At 42.8% G+C, this 17,924-nt stretch overlaps 1 protein-coding gene across 3 annotated transcripts in view; it reads right to left on the reverse strand.

Annotated features, from left to right (window-relative positions):
• Nucleotides 1–17,924, reverse strand: part of ZC3HAV1 (zinc finger CCCH-type containing, antiviral 1) — a 42,786-nt gene that overhangs the window by 7,286 nt on the left and 17,576 nt on the right. The window contains exons 3-9 of one of the 3 annotated variants that reach the window (XM_036905503.2): nucleotides 15,965–16,217; nucleotides 12,081–12,884; nucleotides 11,229–11,327; nucleotides 8,751–8,874; nucleotides 7,518–7,692; nucleotides 3,113–3,233; nucleotides 170–272 (exon numbers count right to left, since the gene is read on the reverse strand). In XM_036905503.2, coding sequence (XP_036761398.2) covers nucleotides 170–272; nucleotides 3,113–3,233; nucleotides 7,518–7,692; nucleotides 8,751–8,874; nucleotides 11,229–11,327; nucleotides 12,081–12,884; nucleotides 15,965–16,217 — 1,679 coding nt within the window. Of the gene's footprint in view, nucleotides 1–169; nucleotides 273–3,112; nucleotides 3,234–7,517; nucleotides 7,693–8,750; nucleotides 8,875–11,228; nucleotides 11,328–12,056; nucleotides 12,885–15,964; nucleotides 16,218–17,924 lie in introns of all 3 variants that reach the window. The other 2 variants (XM_036905504.2, XM_036905502.2) reach the window with 2 other exon arrangements.

Here is a 17,924-nt window from a genome sequence, read left to right on the forward strand (position 1 = left end):
TTTCCTGCGCTAGCACTGTGCCGTTTAACAAGCAACATCATCACAGATAATGCAAAAGGCAACTGCAGCATAAAAAAAGCAGAAACCTTTCAAGAAAACAGCACCCAGATTCCATCAGTGTGTAAGCACCTCAAACATCTGCCAGGGCGTAGTGTTTCAGAGCACTTACTTTGCTCCACTCCTACTCTGCTCCACATTCCAGTGAGACACAAATGCCGGCCTTCTGACGACATCCTTCTGCGCCTTGGAAACTACGTTAGTCTGAATCATCCCTTTAGACAGAAAAAAGAAAACACACAAGAACCAAGAATTAATCGTAGAAAATGATTTCCCTTTTTCAGAGTCTAGTAATACAGCAAATATTCATGACTGAACCATACTTGTATGAATAGAGAAAATTCTTCTAGATGGAAATGGTTGATGATAAAAACTTGTATCCTTCACTGCCCTTATTAAAAGACACAGAAAAGAGAGAAGTAGACATGCATTTAGCAATTAATCTAATCCCTAAATCAAAGTCAGATGGTAAAGAGGAGAGCTAGCGCAGCCAGGTATCAAGACATCATCCTTGTGAGCTGCCCTAAACCAGGCAACAATGATTATGGTTGGAATGTGGTCACTGTATCTTGAAGGGTGTTTTTATATCAAATGTGGAATGTCATTTTCAATTCATGGATGTTGTACACCTGGGTCCAAGCTGCAGTCAGAGTGGTCTTTTTAAAAAGTAAACGACTGTACATTGCTAGTGAGAGTGTAAAATGGCAAATCACTTTGGAAAACAGTTTGGTAGTAGTTTCTTACAAAGTTAAACACACACTGCCTATGCAATCCAGCAATCCCACTCCTTGGTATTTGCCCAAGAGAAATAAGAACCTATATCCACACAAAGACCTGCATTTGAGTACTCCCAGCAGCGTTATTATGATAACCAAAAGTGGAAACAACCCAAATATCCATTAACAAATGAACCATGTTACATCCCTCCAATGAAATATTATTCATTGACAAAAAGCACCACTATACATGCAATAATATAGATGAACCTAAAAAACATTCTGAGTAAAAGAAGTCAGTCATACAAAGAGTATATACCACAAGATTCTATTTACAGATGTTCTAGAATAGAAAAACTAATCTAAGGTGGCAGAAAACAAATCAGTTTGGGGGGATACTGATTGCAAAGGGACATGAGGAAACTTTTTGGATGAATGGGAATGTTCTACACCTTGATTAGGATAGTAGTTGCATGCATTTATGGGCACTCCTGCAACTAACACTTAAAATAGATGCATTTTATTGTAGCAATTATAGCTCAGTAGAGTTGATGCAAAGTGAAACAAACATAAACAACAACAAAAAGTCAAATCAGATCATGCCACAACTCTGCTCAAAACCTTCTCCTGGTTTCCGGATCATAAAATATCAAAGTGTCTGTGTTCTCATCTCTTAAAGACCTTTTTGCTGTTTTTTGCAACCTCAAGCTTGCCTGCAGCAGACAGCTCCTCCCTCTCCTGGGGCCCCTCCTTCCCATGGGCATGGGCTGCTCCCTCCATTCCCAAGTGTTCTCCTGGGATAAAAGGCGTCTTGCATGAGTCCTCTATTCTCTCTGCTTCATCATGGCTGCATTCTCCCCAGAGCCATTATCACTTTCTGAAATTGCCTTGTTTGCCCACACCCTGAACATCGCCTGGCACACCAGCTGGCACTCCAAAGCGGAAAGTTTGGAACCCTGCTAACTGCTCTAGTTTCTATTAACCAAGTGAACTGAATTACTGGTCAAATTTCTCCAGATTCAGGAACAAGGTCCATTGGTTCTCTTTCCACCACCTTTTTAAATTGTCAACACCAAAGGAAAATTTTTTTAATTTAAGTAATTCTCAATTTCACCACCAAACAGAAGAGTTTTTATTTTTATGGCCTTCTAGTCTTGGTCCACATGCATACATTGCTACACTTCCCATGCAAGTTAAAATTCAAAAAATAATTTTCCATTTTAAATATAACATACAAACAGAAAAGTACAGAACATAAATTTGGGGTTCTGCCTTTTTCATTTAACAGCATTATAGTTTGCTTTTAATACATAGTTTTCCTAATCGTAATTTCTAACCACTACTCCAGTGAAATGTAATACCCTAATTTGTTGGTCACTGTCCTACTGGTACACAGGCAAAATTCCTCCATTTTAGTACTTTTAGGTAAGACTTTTAGGTAAGGATCTTCATGCCCATAGTTGGTTTTTTTTTTTCCTTCTAGTGAATTATTTCACTAGCAAGATTCCTGAGAAAATGAAAAAGCAAGCATATTTAAAAATCTCTTGATATGTATTGCCAGGTTGCTTCCTAAAATAGTTGGTATAATGGTCCTTCAAAGTCACATACATAACAACAGTAATTGGGCCCAAATCTCATGTACCTGGGAATGTCAAGGACCTGGGAAAGTTTCCTTTACCTCTTTCAAAGCACCTGCAGGACTGGTCCTGAAAACACAAGTATCTGACCCTGTGCAGGGAGTGTCCCAAGGCACAGCTGATAGGAGGAACATTCAGAGGGAGGACGGTCTCGGCCCTGATTTTTTACTAAAGAACAGGATTGGTGAAGCCAGCCAGAAGACCTTTCCATGGTGGCTCAGAAAACATGGTGGAAGACAGTCTTTAGAAAAGGTGATGGACAAAACCATTGACCTAGGTGATGAAGCCTAAGAGGTTCAAAAATTCTGAAGGCACCCACAGGCCGAGGTCTCCCCTTTAGTCACCAGCACCTGAAGAATCTGCTCAGCCTGGGAAGCACCCACCCTGAATCAGAAACTTAAGAATAGCAGAGCTGGCAGTACCCACCGAGACCACTTAGTCCAATCCCTCCACTTTACAGACAAGGCAACTGCAGCCTAGGGAGGCAGACACTGTTCCCAGGGCTACAGATCTATTGTGGGTCAGAGCTATGGCTCTGGAGCACACGTCTTCTGGAGGCCGCTGGCTTCCATGCCACGGTACTGCCTGCCTTGCTAAGAGGAGCCCTGACCCTGGGTGCAGCACACACATCCGCTCAGCTCCCACTCGGACACCATATGCCCACTGAGAACATCTGGCACGGTGCCAAATGCAAAATCTTACCTTGGAAACTGAGCTCATAGTTCTGTGAACCTGCCTGAAAAGGCACAACTCCCCTCGGACAGTACAGAAAGACAGACTCCAGGTATGAAGAGTCGATGTTCGAAACTTGCTGGTTGTCTTTCTATTAGGGGAAAAAAAAGAATAGACTTAGGATAGGCTTTTAAGAAATCTCTACCAATATATTTTATATAATTTTAGTTTAGCCATGGGATTTAAACAGCAATGCATCTTGCCTCCTAAACCAGACTGGAAAGGCTCCCAGCTTGGGGCCCCATCACATCCGTCTGTGGTCTTCTCCATCACAGGGCAAGAACAGCCGATACTGCAAAAGCTACCTATGCACCTGCAGGATGCCTGAAAAATAGCTTTTTTCCATATTCTTTTTAAAACTCCCACAAAGTATGACCCAAGTGTACAGAACAACCTGTACCCATGGTGCAGACATTGGGTCTACCTGGCTATCTAGCAGAATCCAATGCTCTAGCCAGAAGAGAACATTAAGGCTCTTTCTGTGCGTCACATAACAAGAAAGCAACATTTAGAGCTGTGGAGAAGGCAGGTAAAGCTCCAGCATGCATACTGCCATCTAAATAAACGTACATGACCCACCCGTTCTCCTCTGCCCTGAACCAAGCAAGCAAATAAACGTGACCAGCCTCCAGTGAGTCAGCAACACTGAAAAGGAACTCGGCTCTGCCACTTACTGGGGCTATGATGAAATGAATACCCCCAAATGCAAAGCTAGAATCTCTGGCACCAAGGCATGTGTGGAGGGTCTAAACATCAGAATGCGTGGGGAAAGGGAAGCGTGTAGATTCTAGCAAGAGGCAGAGTAAGCCACCACTCCACTGTCCCCATACGATGGCAGCCCACGCAGACCGGACGTACGCTCCGACTTCCAGTACTTAATGGTGAAGAGATACTTGGTCCTCATGGCCTAGTTAAGGCCTTTTAAAGCTACTCTAAACTTGATAGCTTTTAACTACACCCGCTTCCCGTTCCTTAAGGGAAATGCCTGCTGGATGTAAGAGGAGGGCAGCAAAATGAAAACATCCAAGGAAAACGTCCCAGATTGCGATGGGCCTGAATGAGGAATGAGCCTGGAAAGGAATATGAGGAGGGCGGAAAAGCTGGGCTCAAACTTTTCGCACAGTACAAAGAGGGAATAGATGTGAATGTGTTTCAGGAGGCAGAAGCGGGACAAACGGAAGTGACAGGTGGGCTAACTGTAGCAGGAATTTATAAACTACAGCGTCCAGCGGTTCAGTCACCCCATGAAGACATCTGTTCCAACAGCTGCGGGGCATTCTCTATCGGAATGATTTTAAGAGACTGCCATCTGGGATGGGCGGAATGAAACTCTGTTACTGGAATCAGATGATGTGCTGGTAAAACATTCCCCTACCTTGGCCAGCACAGCGGCGGTGAGGCTCAGCCGACTGGAAACCCTACCCTTGTCTCCCTTCCCCACTGCGGAAGTCTGAGAGCCCTCACCTGTGGGCTCAGCTCTGCTCCCTCCCTGGCTGAAAGGAGACTACTATCTCAGGGCCAGAGCCCTTCAAGCTTTAGGGGCTGTGTGTGAACCACCCAGGGATCTTGCTGAAATGCAGATTATGTTTTGGGGGAAGCAGGGGAAGGGCTTTACTGATGTTGCTGGTCTGTGGACCTGACCGTGACTTGCAAGACTCCAGGGCCTACATCGGCACTATTCAATACAATTTTCTGCAATGATGGAAATGTTCTCTGCACTGTCCTATACAGTAGCCACTAGCTACATGCGGCTATAGAGCACTTAACATGTGACTAGTGTGGCCATGGAACTGAATTGTTAATATAAATTTAATTAGTTTGTTTAGAATTAAATAGCCACATATAGCTAGTGGTTGTGATAGTGGACAGAACAAGGCCACCAAGTCAGTGTCTGAGCATCTGGACAGTCTAGCTTGGTTCACTTGGCCCGTCCTCTGGCTCTGCCCCAACCCTGTACTCCAGTTCTAAATGAGCAAACGGGTGAATGAATGAATGAATGATAGAGCCTTCAATTATTTATTCTCTGAGAAGATTTTAATTTATGTCTGTTTCAGTAACCAGGTCTTGGCTTTGGTCCTGTGCCTACATGACTGATCTCAGCTTCCTAGAGCTACGGCCTGCCCCTCGATGCCAGCTTTCACAGCTCCTGCTGCTAACCATGTCGGAGGGTCTGGACTGCACTCCCTGCCTGCACCGAGCCCCAGGACTGACAGGTGCTTTGCTCTGCTCACTCCTGCCGGGGCTCTGTCCTGCACCACTGCGGCCCAGCTGCCTGTCTGTCCAATCACCACCTCTTTCAGCAACACATCCTCCCTGTGTCTACCTACCACGTAGGTACAAGTCCTGGTCAAGCACCTTAACCTCCATAAAAGGATATCAATTCTACCTTCCCAAGAGATCACTGTCAAAGCACATGCACCTATCCTTTGTTGGCAAAAGTGTTGTTCTCCCAGTTCCTAACCTGGAAATCTCAGTTGCCCAACTCATTAAAAATACAGTTGTCAGAAATAAAACCCACAGAGACCTGTCTAAAGGCTGTATGGTCCATTCTTTCCCCTAAATATTCTAACCTACACACTGGATCAAACAAGCCATCAAAGAGCTGCAAACTTGGGACCATAACACATTGAGCAGTCAAAGAAACCAGGCTGCTCATTATGTTTGCAGTTCAAATCTCCTGAAACCACCATTTTTATTTTACTTGGACAGCCAGTAAGGAAAACACCAAACCTCGGGCCTGTTTTTCTTTCTTTCTTTCTTTCTTCTTTTTTTTAAATGGCAGAAGAGCCAACTCAATTTACATAATGATGGGTTTATTTAAGGAGACAGTGAGAATTTCTTCACATCTTCAAGAATATTTCTTATAACAGACATGTGCCACAGACCAAGTGAGTACATTTTATGTGTCTGAAGGTTGAAAGTTTCTAGAACTTTGCGTTTAACACAGACTCAATGTGCCAGGGAGAAGAACTCTGCATTAAAGTTTTACCAGGATGTTTCCTGATGTTACTAGGGAGCATGAGCAGTGGACCTTGTGTGAGTTTAAATATCATCTATTACCTGCCAAGAGTTCTCTTTGGTTTCTGGGATTCTGATGTCACTGGAATGCAAGTATCTTCCAACCTTACTCCCTTATCTTACTGAAAATTGCAACTATCTGATTAAGAACCACTAAGATCTATATTTTTATTTTAACCAAAGCTAACTGATCTGAGTTTATAATTTCTATTTCCCCAGGCACTTCATAGAATCATATGAAACCGAGCTTCGACATCACCCTTGGCTTGAACATAAAATGCACCTGTGCAAAGCACATCACGGGAGTTTTTACTCTGCCTCACAAGCCACTGTGGTGGAGAGGAGAGCAAAGAGGCAGCGTGCTGAGCCCCGTCCTGTTTCCACAGGGCAGCTCTGTTTTCCTTTAGTTCACTCATTTACTTTGTGTGAAAGAATGCTTGATAAAGTGCATCTGCTGCTAAGACAGCTAGGGAACAACTGTGCTACTTTAGCAAGAGCAGGGATATTGTTGAGGACTTCACTCTCCACAGCATACACAGTCCCTAGATGGCAGGGCTAATAGTGGGTCCTCACTGACAGAAAACAGTGTGCTTCTCCTGTGTTACTCCCATAGAGGCACCGGGAAACAGATTGTATCTGTTTGCTTTGGCAGCTAGGCAGCTCAGAGCCAAATTTGTGGCCTATCAACTTCTAACTATGTAGAACCTTTTGCTGGCATTTCCTGTCAAAGACTTTGTCTTTGACTTCATTTTAATTGCTTGCTTTTATATTCTCTTTCTCATCACTCTGAAATCACTGCCTACTTAAGCACTCTCTCTCTCTTTTTAATCCTATGTATCAAAGGAAGGAAGGGACATCGGACAGAAGCTCCGCTTATCGAAACTTCTATCCCCCATTACTACATCCCTGTGTAGGTAAGCCTAGAATCTTCTAGTTCCAGTCCTTCAAGTCCACCGGAAGCCAGACTCTGATTGAATCCTAGTGACCATCTGCATTAGTCATCTTATTTCTCAATCTCATTTTCTTTTCTGGCTAGGAACAGTAGTTCCTATACATTTATAAACTAACACATACAAAGCTATCTCAAGGTTCCGCCCCTGATAGTGAATGAAGAGGGACATGTGGCTGACTCATGTCTCAAATTATTAATATAGGTTCTGTTCTTGATTGCAATTAGAGTACATGGTTTCTAAAAAAAAAAAAATGCAAATACAGTTGTATATAATGCAAAAAAGCAACATTTCCTCTACCATATACCCTTTCCATGAGTAGCTATATAGGCATCATTTTATTACTGGTTTTCTTCTGAAGTTGGCAAATTTAAACACAAGCCTCCACAAAGAGCAATGGAACTCACCTTCTCTCCATATGGAACCCAAGTGTCAGATTCACTCCTCCAATACCAAATCCACTTCGTGGTGAAGGCAGAAGTGGTCGGGAAGGTGACACATGAAGGTGTGGAGAGACGTCGAATACAATTAAAATTACAAGTCATTCTCTGGAAATCGATTCTAAGATTTCCGATAGAAACACTGAAAGGGAAAAGTTTAAAGTTAATGAAATGTTTCATTGACCTCTTTTTCTACCATCTGGTCTTCCCTAACAAGAGCACAGAATTAAAATTTTAGAGCTGAAAGGCATTATCAAAGTTTCTTTATACAGCTTCAAGTCTTACACATGAAAGAAAAAACTGAAACACAGAGAGGTAACTTGTCCACCCCACATATTCAATGGGTCACAAAAATGTTTCCTTTTCTCAAAAAAAATCTCAGAACTATGCCCACGAAACTGATTGGCTCAATGTTAGAGAGTTAGAAATCCACAGATTCACAGCAGGATAGTTTTTAGAATTACTATTATTGTAATAGTTATTGAGGTGTGGTCTGAGACCTTTTCAGGGAATCAGCAAGGTCAAAGTTATCTTCACAATAATACTAAGTCATTATTTTCCTTTTCACATTCGTACTCGTAGCTCAGAGGTGCTTCAGATTTACCTGGGCTGCGGGCCACACACCTAGAAGCAAGAAAACAGTGGAGGCCTCCCTCTAGTGGCAAGATGCAGCAACACAGAAATCTCCAACAAAAACTCACTGAATTCACAGATGATAAAATCTATGTAATTCCCCCCGCCCAAAAATGTATAGAACTAGGATGCATATTACAAACATGGTCATGTGTGACATCACCCACTTCATCCCTGAGAGAACAGAAATGTAAGGTATCTTCTTAGATACCTCCAGGATATAAAAAATAGCAAACACAAAGGAAGGTACAGAATGCTAAAGTATACAACAAAGTCTGGACCAGAACTGTATGAAATCACCTAAATCATGTTCTAAAACTATGAAATTAAGCCAAAGGCTCTTTTGGGCTAATCATTTAGTACTCTTAACGATCGTATCATGAGCTGACAGGAACCCAGATTGTTTTCTCTTCATTAACACAGTGAACATTTGCCATTTTTATTTCAAGTTATTTCAAACTTGAATGGCATTCTGAAGGAAATGTTTTTTTTCTCCCCGAAGTGTAGCATTTTGCTTCCTTTGATGATGTTGTGGATCTCACAAGCTACAGCCAGCCACCAACTTACAGGCAGTTTTTGGGGTCACAATAGGCCCTCTCAATATTCTCCATGGGCTGGAGGTCCACCCAGGTCTTTGCAGTAAACATCTGCCACCGGTAGGGTAGGTGGAAGTGAACTTTGCTGCAGGTTTCTAGAAAGATAGAGAAGAGGGCTGAGTGCCTGCTAAGTGGAGGTTCTAACCAATTCAGCCAAGTTCACTGCTGACTTGCCTGGCATCAAGGCCTGCCCTTCCCACCCTGCCGGGCCTGCAGTCAAGCGCACTTCCCATCTACCTTTCTTCACGCTGGCGCCTACCTATCTCCAGGTTCCTTTATTACCCACGGAGACATCAGAGAACAAAAATCCCCCACTCCCCAGAAAGTCATTTTACCCACATGGAAGTCTGAGATCTTCATAAATGTATAGTCACCCTTTCTTCTGGTATAACGGAGACAAAATGTTCTCCAGCACAGGCAACCGCTCGTATTTCCTTGAAGCCCTGGCCTACAACTTGTCTCTTCTAGAAAGACTCCCTCACTAATCTTACGAATCTTACATGTATTTTGTACTCCTTCAGCGGGCACTCAGTACCCAGGTTGTACTTTACGAGGTGTACACTTGCTTATTTATGCAGTTTCATCGCGGACAGACGTCCTGATGCCCCACCTTAATTACAAACCCACTGAGGAAAAGCTCACATGGCTTAGCTTCCATATCCCTTGTGCGACTGGCATAGGGCTAGCCATGCAAAAGATGGTTACTAATGAACTATAATAACAATGGCTGAATAATGAGTTAACATGAAGGCCCATTAACACAAGAATACAGAAAATAGTTCTGTTTTCACAATTTGCACTATGTTTAAATTGTTTGAAATGTTCGAAAGATATGTGATGACTTCAATATAAAAAGAAGCAGGTTCAGACATCACCTGCTGGGGGAAACCCAAGGAGGGGCACTACCTGAGATTTGGCTGATTCAGAAGTACAACATGACTATTTGTTATTGTCCATACCTCACCCATTAGAATGGCTGCTATTGAAAAAAAAAGAAACAAACAAACAAACAGAGAAAGGAAGGAAGGAAGCTAGTGTTGGCGAGGAGGTTGAGAAATTAGAACCCTGTACAACACTGGTGGGAATGCAAAACACTATAGTGGCTGTAGGAAACAGTGTGGCTATTCCTCAAAAAATTAAACATAGAATTTCCATGTGATCCAGTAATTTCACTTCTTGGTATGTACCCAAACAAACTTGGAAAGCAAGATCTCAAGCAGGTATTTGTACACCCATGTGCATAGCAGCACTATTCACAATAACCAATAGGTAGAAACAACTTAAGTGTCCATTGATGGATGAACAGACAAACACAATGTGGTCTCCACACACAGTGGACTATTACTCAGACTTGAAAGGAAGGAGAATCTCACACAGGCTACAACACGGATGAACCTTGAGGACATGGTGCAAAGTGAAATAAACCAGTGTCACAAAAAGACCAATACCATGCGGTTACACAGTCAAATACATAGGAACAGAAATTAGAATGGTGGCTGTCAGGGGCCAGAGCAGGGGAAATGGGAAGTTGTTATTTAAAGGGTACAGAGTTTCAATTTTGCAAGATGGAAAGAGTTCTAGAAATTGGTTGTACAATATGAATGCAATTAACTCTACTGAACTGTACACTCAAAAATGATTAAGGTGGTAAAAATTCGTTACATGTATTTTACCACAATTAAATAGGAAAAAGGCTTTAAAGATAAAAACTTCTGATTTAGAGAACACAGGGGAGAATCCTCCTGTTCTGGCACAAGGCAAATGAATCTAAGACCACCGAGGATCAAGCAGATGACATCAGACCTGATGCCCAGGCCTGGGACAGAAGTGTGAAGGCAACAAAGTGGTAGAAGAGCAAGAAGACAGCAATCTGTCCCCAAACACAGTCCCGTGGGGACATTTCTGCAGGAAGCTGGTCGGGGGGGGACAGTGAGCAGGTGTGGTTCCTCAAGGAGAGCGACACACAGACCTGCCTCAGTACACGTACTGGGAGCCACTGCGAAGAGCCCGTGTCCCGGAAGAGAAATGATGCCCAAATAATTAACTTTAAAATGTGTCTGCAGGATACTTCAGTTTTCTGGATTTGTTTGTTGTTTGATTTTACTGTGTGAGAAGATGGGTCCCTGACTAAGTATTTCATCTAAAACCAAGTTGCAAAGGCAGAAAATGTAATATCATGCAGTGGTGAAGAACACAGTTGGCTGGGCAGTTTAGGGTCAAGACCCAACTTGGGTACTTGAGTGGGTGAGGTCTTAACCTCCCTATGCCTCTAGCTTCCACATCTGTAAAGCGGGTTAACAGAACCCACTTCTAGGGTTGATGTGAAGTTTGAAGAAGATGCACGTAAAGTTTTTAGATCTGTGCCTCACATATAGTAAATGCCCAGTAAATGTTGGCCATATTATTATTAATAAAGTTTCTGTTTCTAGGAGGTCCATAAGGTACTCACTAAGGTGGCAACCCTTATACAGATGGTCAAGACAAATTTCCTCTGAGCCATGACTGTCCATGCTGGAAGATGTGGTACTTGCAACATCAGATACGGGATCTGTAAAACAGAAGAGGATGTATGTATGTTGATCTTACTGTTTAAATCAAGAATAAAGATACCTCGTCTCACAATGGGAAAGAGTATCCGAAACTGGGGTCATGTTCAAGAAAACTCCCAATTCCTTTGATTCTTGAATTGCTCACAAGAGTCAGCCCCTCCAGAAGAGCAAACTGAACACTGGGTCATGTGAGAAGAGTTATGCTTGTTTCTTTACTCTCAATAAGCACAGAGTGTATCCCACATGGTCCTACCCACTTCCCGCCAGTCCCCTCACCAGTGCCACCCCAAACCAAAGCCTCTCGCTCTGTGCCCTGTCGTGACTGCTGGGAACACCTGAAGAGAAACCACCCAACCCACCACTCTGCTGCAGACACAAGACAGGGGACCCCCTTCCTCCTCCAGTGACATCCTCAGGGCACAGTCTGAGGCTCTCCTTGTAAGCTCTCTGCAGGGGTAACGGGATTTGGGCAGAGTTCTGACCATGGGTCCCATAGGCTGCAGCTCTGCCGCTTCAGAGAGGTGCAAGAGGAGGCGCCTGGCCGGAGTGCTGGTGCAGGCGGGGCAGGGGCAGGGGCCTCCCCGGGTGCGGGCAGGGCCTGGGGCCTCACACTCCGACTCCTCAGGATGACCCATCTCTGTCTCCTCCGACTGCCGGTGTGAAGCCACAGCCAGGGGCACCAGTGTTATCTACACTAGTAGTTGCATCCATAACTTTACTAGACCCACCTGGCACACTGTGGACAGATTTACCAGCCTGGAATGTCTTCTCTCTGTGTTTACCGTTAACAAATGCCGCTCCTGGATCATTGTCATCTGTAACTTTGCCAGTTGTCTGGAGATTACTGTGCACGGTTCTGGTGTCCTGATTCACGGGTAACAATTTTTCTCTTTGTCTACTGGCTGTAGTTTTATAATTTAATGATCTCAGCGAAGTTATATCCGTGGCCATTCCATCAACATTACTATTAAAAAGCTGGAAATGCCGTACATCTTGATCCCCACTTCTGCCCTCGGTGTTCATGCCATCCGAGGAGAGCCTGCCTACACTCTTCCTGGTAGCTACAACTTCAGGTGTTTGTGGAGAACCCCGAGGAGGGCAGGAGGCAGTCTGGCTTGGAGAAAACAAACTCTCGCTACCAGTACCTTGGTCATTCAGCCAGGAGGCGGGGCCCTTCCAGCTGGAAGCTGGTGCTGACTCAGAAGTAAGGTAAGCGCTGCCTTTGTTTCCATAAGAGGGACCCTTGGGGGAGCCATTCTCTGAAAACCGTTGGCTTCCTCCCACTTGATCTGTTCCTTTAAGACTGGCCGGCATAGACAAGACTAAGGAAGGCTGAGGGCGACTCTGACTGCCCAAATGCATGAACCTGTGGGCGAGATCCTCCACAGGCCCTTCATCCGGGGGAGACCTGGGGCCCGTCTGGTCTGGACTGGGCGTGCAGGACCTCTGAGTAGAAGCTAAAGCAGATGATAGAAATTCCATACTGCCCTGCAATAACCGGTCTCTACTCTTGCTTCTACCTCTGTATGCCGTGTCTCTACGATGCGAAGAAGGAGCTGGGAAAAGAACAAAACAATGAACATTAGCACTGATGTGTCTAAGTTCTTATCAGCATTGCTCCTCAGTTTCTCCAGGCGTGCTATCCAAGTCCTGTCAAATCACTTGTCCTACTCTGGTGTGCAGAAATCTTGAGAAGGGTGCTGGTGTCAAAGGCCTCCACCATTCTGTTGGCACAGCTAGAGATTTTTCCAGAGTTCTTCATCTAGCCCAAGCTTAAGTGAGCAATATAAAAAAGTACTGGCCTCTCCTTTGAAACTCAGTGAGTCACACTCTCTGGGAGGCAGAGAAGAAGGAATGTTTGTGAGCGTGTGTGAAGTGTATGTATGTGGTATACATGTTTATGTGTGGTGTATGCATGAGATGTATGTGTGTATGTGGAAGATGTATATGTGTGGTGTATATGTGTGAGGGATATGTGTGCATGCATGAAGTATGTGTGTGTAGATACGCATGTGCAGTATACACGTGTGAGGTATGTAGAGATATACATGTTACCTACAGTTGGTGCGTGAGATGTGTCTGCAGGTAAAATGTGCATGTGGTGTGTATAGTGCGCATGGAGGTGTGAGCATGTATGGTGTGAAGGTGCATGCGTTTGGGTGCGGCATGCGCATGTATGCATCAGTGTGTGTGGAGTGGGGGAGGAGTGAGTTATACTAGTGAGTGTGGGAAAGGGGAGCAAGACAGCTCTTTTCTCTCCCAATCCCAGGAGGCAGCACGAATACAGTAAAAGCAAACATCCTCTTCTTACTGTGTTAACTGGGTCAATTAGCTAAAAGTGATAAAGATCTCTCATATACAGTAAATCTATACACAGAAAGCACACCAAAACACATCCTCCACATGCTCCCCGTTCACAGAGCACTGTGCTGTGGAAGAAAAACATGAGGCTGGAATCAGATTGCACTCTGATACTTTGTAATGATGCGAGGCCTTGAAATCATTACTTTTATTTATTCAAGCTATTACCCCTTATTCTTCTAAAAATGATTTAAGGCTGCTTGCAACAAAAGCCACTTAACTTTCCAGGCCTCAGTTTCCTTCCTTCTCCATTAAATGAGGCCAATAATAACACCTGCCTTTCTTCACAGCTTTACTATGCTGAAAAATGATGAGATATTTTAGGTGAAAGCCCCTTGTAAACTATAAAGCATTTCTCAAATATAAGGAAGTGTAATTCCTTATTACCTCTAGCAGCATCTTAGAATTACGTATTCTATTTGCTTCATAAAATTCACCTCTTCTATATCCACTTCATAAAGACATTAAAAGTGTGAACATATGAAAATGTTTAAGAATAGTGCTACTCACTTCATACACATTAGGATGGCTATAATCCAAAAGAAACAGAAAGTAACAAGTGTAGGCAAGGAAGTGAAGAAATTGGAATCCTTGCGCATCGCTGGTGGGAATGTGAAACGGTGTAGTTGCTTTGGGAAAAGGTAAGGCCATTCCTTAAAAAATCAAACAGAATTACCATATGATCCAGTAATTTCACTTCTTGGTATGTACCCAAAAGACCTTGAAAGCTAAGTGTCAAGCAGATATTTGCACCCCCATGTTCATAACAGCACTATTCACAATAGCCAAAAGGTAGGAGCAACTCAAGTGCCCATCAACGCATAAAGAGATAAAATGCAGTGTATGCATACAGTGGTATTACTCAGCCTTAAAAAGGAAGGAGAGTCTCATATAGGCTACAATATGGAAGAAGCTTGAGGTCATTGCTAAGTGAAATAAACCAGTCACAAAAGGCCAATACAGTAGATTGCACTGACGTGCGGTACCTAGGAGTCAGATCCACAGAGCAGCGATCAGAATGGTGGCTCCCGGGCCGGGGTAGGAGGGAATGTGGGGTAGTAGTTTAGTGGGTTTGGAGATTCAGTTTTGCAAGATGAAAAGACTTCTAGTGATCGATTACCCAACAATGTGAATACACGTAATCCCACTGAACACTTAAAAATGGTTAAGATGGGAAAAATAAAAAATAAAAAAAAATGGTAAAATACTAGAACTTATACTCCAGGAAAAAATAAAAAATAAAAAAATAAATGGTTAAGATGGTAAATTTTATATTACGTATATTTTTACCACAACTTTAAAAGTTCTATATATAATAATATCATATACATTCTTTTTTAAAAAAGAAAGGGAATTCTGACAGGCTACGTAGAACATGGATTGGAGGAACTTTGAGGACATTACAGTAAGCAAAATAAGCTAGTCACAAAGAGACAAACCCTGTAAGAGCCCACTTCTAGGAGGCGGGTTCAGTACTGCAACTCACAGACAGAAAGTACAGCGGTGGCTGCCAGGAGCTGGGGGAGGACGGGGTGGAGTTCGGTGTTTAATGGGTACAGAGTTTCAGCTGAGGAAGATGAGAGAGTTCTGGAGAGGGATGTGGTGATGGTTGCACGACTGTGAACATACTGAATGCCACTGAACTGTATACTTAAAAATGGCGAAAATGGTCACTTTGTTATATTTTACCATAATTTAAAAAATAAAAATAAGTTTTTAAAGAAATAGTACTAAGGACTGTAAATTTAATTGTGTATAATTGTGTACTAAGGCTAACTTTCCTGTATTCGTTGCATTGCGGTTATGTGAGAGAATGGCCTTGTTTTGGAGGCACATGCTAATACCCTTAGTTGTGGAGTTTCCTGGTGACTGCATACCTCAAATGCTTTAACCACAAAAACAGTATATGTGTATGCATATCCATATGCACACATGTGCAGGAAGTGATAAAATAATTGTGACAGTATGCTAACAACTGGTGAATTTAAAACAATTTTATGGGTTTTTTTTTCCCCTTTAAAAAAAGCTTTAGCCATTAGAGTTTAGAAAGATGATAAACATTTCAAAAAATATGGTGAGGGGGGAGTTGTGCTTAGCATGAAAATCCAATTGCAAAATTCACATACATACTATGATTATAATTATATAAAAATTGTGTGTGCACATGGACAAGGTCTGAGAGGGAAAGTAGAGTCTTATGTGGTGAGGCAGAGTGATGACAGTTTTGCCTGTGATCTCTGTGCATTCTATTTATTTAAAAGCAGAAAGCATTTACCTTTCCATCCAGAGGGTTTCTTCTGGCAGTGCTTGCTGTTGCAGATGTCCTGGATGTTCTGGACCACGTCCGGGTTCAGTCCATGTTCCCTCATGACGGCCAGCACTTTTCTGTCCATCAGGTTATGGGACCGGAGGCAGTTGGCATAACTACAATTCCCTCGGGTAAAGTGTTCACAGATGTGGAGCCTTTCACATGGTGGCTGTTGTTTACAGATCTGTCTCCGACCCTCTCCCTTATAACTTTTGCATATCTGCAGGACACAGAAACAAAAGCCAAAGACAAAACATACTCATTAAGGAAAGTCTTAAGTATACAAAATTTCAGAGGCAACTAGAGATATACCAAAGAAAAAAATGCATGTGTATTCCACAATCTTTGATGAGTTATATTCAGCTGATGATTTATTTGGGACAAAAGAGGTCTGCCAACTAAAAGAAACATGAATTTGATAACCCTTTGGAAGAACCAGCTACATACATAAACAAGATGGCGAGCTACAAAGAGAATCAAACAGGACCCCAAGTATGCCCTACATTATAAAGGAATTACAAAAAGGAAGGCCCACTTTGGTTATCAACTCATTCTGTAAATAAAAGGACATGTGGGTCTTATCTGCAACCTGGGAATCCGGACTCCAGTGTCAGCTGGACAGAATGTGGCAAACTCTCTAAAGAAGGTAATTGTTGTATTTCTATGTAAACAGATATATCTATATATCTAGCTCTACAGAGATGTAGTTCTTACTGAAAGGAGATCAGAAAAAAATACTGTCACTAAAGCTAAACTACATGATGCAGGCCTGGAAGACACTGGTTTAAAGTCTACAGCCCTGGAACCAGCTATGTGACCTGAATTACTTACTCCCAGCCTCTGATTCCTTTGCTGTAAAGGAGAAAAGTGTTCGCCCTACCTACACCAAGCTGTTGGGCAGATTAAATAATATGTGAATGTGTTGTGCAAAACATAAAATGTGAAGCAAATGTCTGAATCTTAATGATTAAATTAAATGACGAATCTTAAAGATTAAAACATTTGTTAAATAGTTTCAATAAATTCTGGGCAAACCCCATCAACATCGTTCATGTGATTTAGGGGGCAAAGACAGGAATTCAGACACTAGCAACAGTGATTTAGCCATTTAGGCAACTTCTAAAATCTGATTCAAACAGATATCATTTCTATAGGACCTATAGCCCAGATTCTAGACTCTAGACCAGCAGTTCTCAAAGCATGGTCCCTGCACCAGCAGCACTGACTCTACATGGTAACTTATTAGCAAGGCAAATCCCTTCCCCAACTATGAGTCAGAACTTCCAGAGTTGGAGCCCAATAATTTGGGCATTGACTCTGATGCACACCACAGCTTCCAGGGTCCTAGAGGCTCTGGTAAAAAAGAGGACAATCAGCAACTTCACAATGATACTTTGGTTAACATTCAAATTACCATGCTGATGTTTAAGGAAGAATGCTCCTGATTTAATTGGGCCAGAACAAATGAAAGCCTTTCTCCTTTAATAAGCCCATGTCAATTTCACAAGTTTATATACCAGGAAATCAGGTTTGACTGAAGTGTTTATGTCCTCACAGGTTAAGGTGAAATGAAAAAGTATGAACATTTAAAATTTTTCAGGGCAGGGAGTATCTTGTCCACTGCTGCCTCTAGGATTTAACTGAGTGCCTACTACCTGCAGGCTCTAAGAAGTGTTAACTAAACAAATGCAAAGAAAAAAAAAAAAAAAAATGAAGTAAGACCCAGGGGACTGAATGTGCTGTCCAAGATCACAGGCAGTTGGTGAAAGAGAACTCTGAGAGACACGCAAGGACCACCTCTGACTAACTATTCTGGGAACTACCTGACCCCAGGCTGATTTCCTCCAGCTAAAACCCTATGAAAATACTCCACCCTCCTCCCCCGAGTTAGAACCCTCCTTCAGAGACTTCTCTTGTCCAACCTTTA

Source organism: Manis pentadactyla, chromosome 7 (assembly GCF_030020395.1).
Source record: "Manis pentadactyla isolate mManPen7 chromosome 7, mManPen7.hap1, whole genome shotgun sequence".
In the NCBI taxonomy this organism is placed as follows: domain Eukaryota; kingdom Metazoa; phylum Chordata; class Mammalia; order Pholidota; family Manidae; genus Manis; species Manis pentadactyla.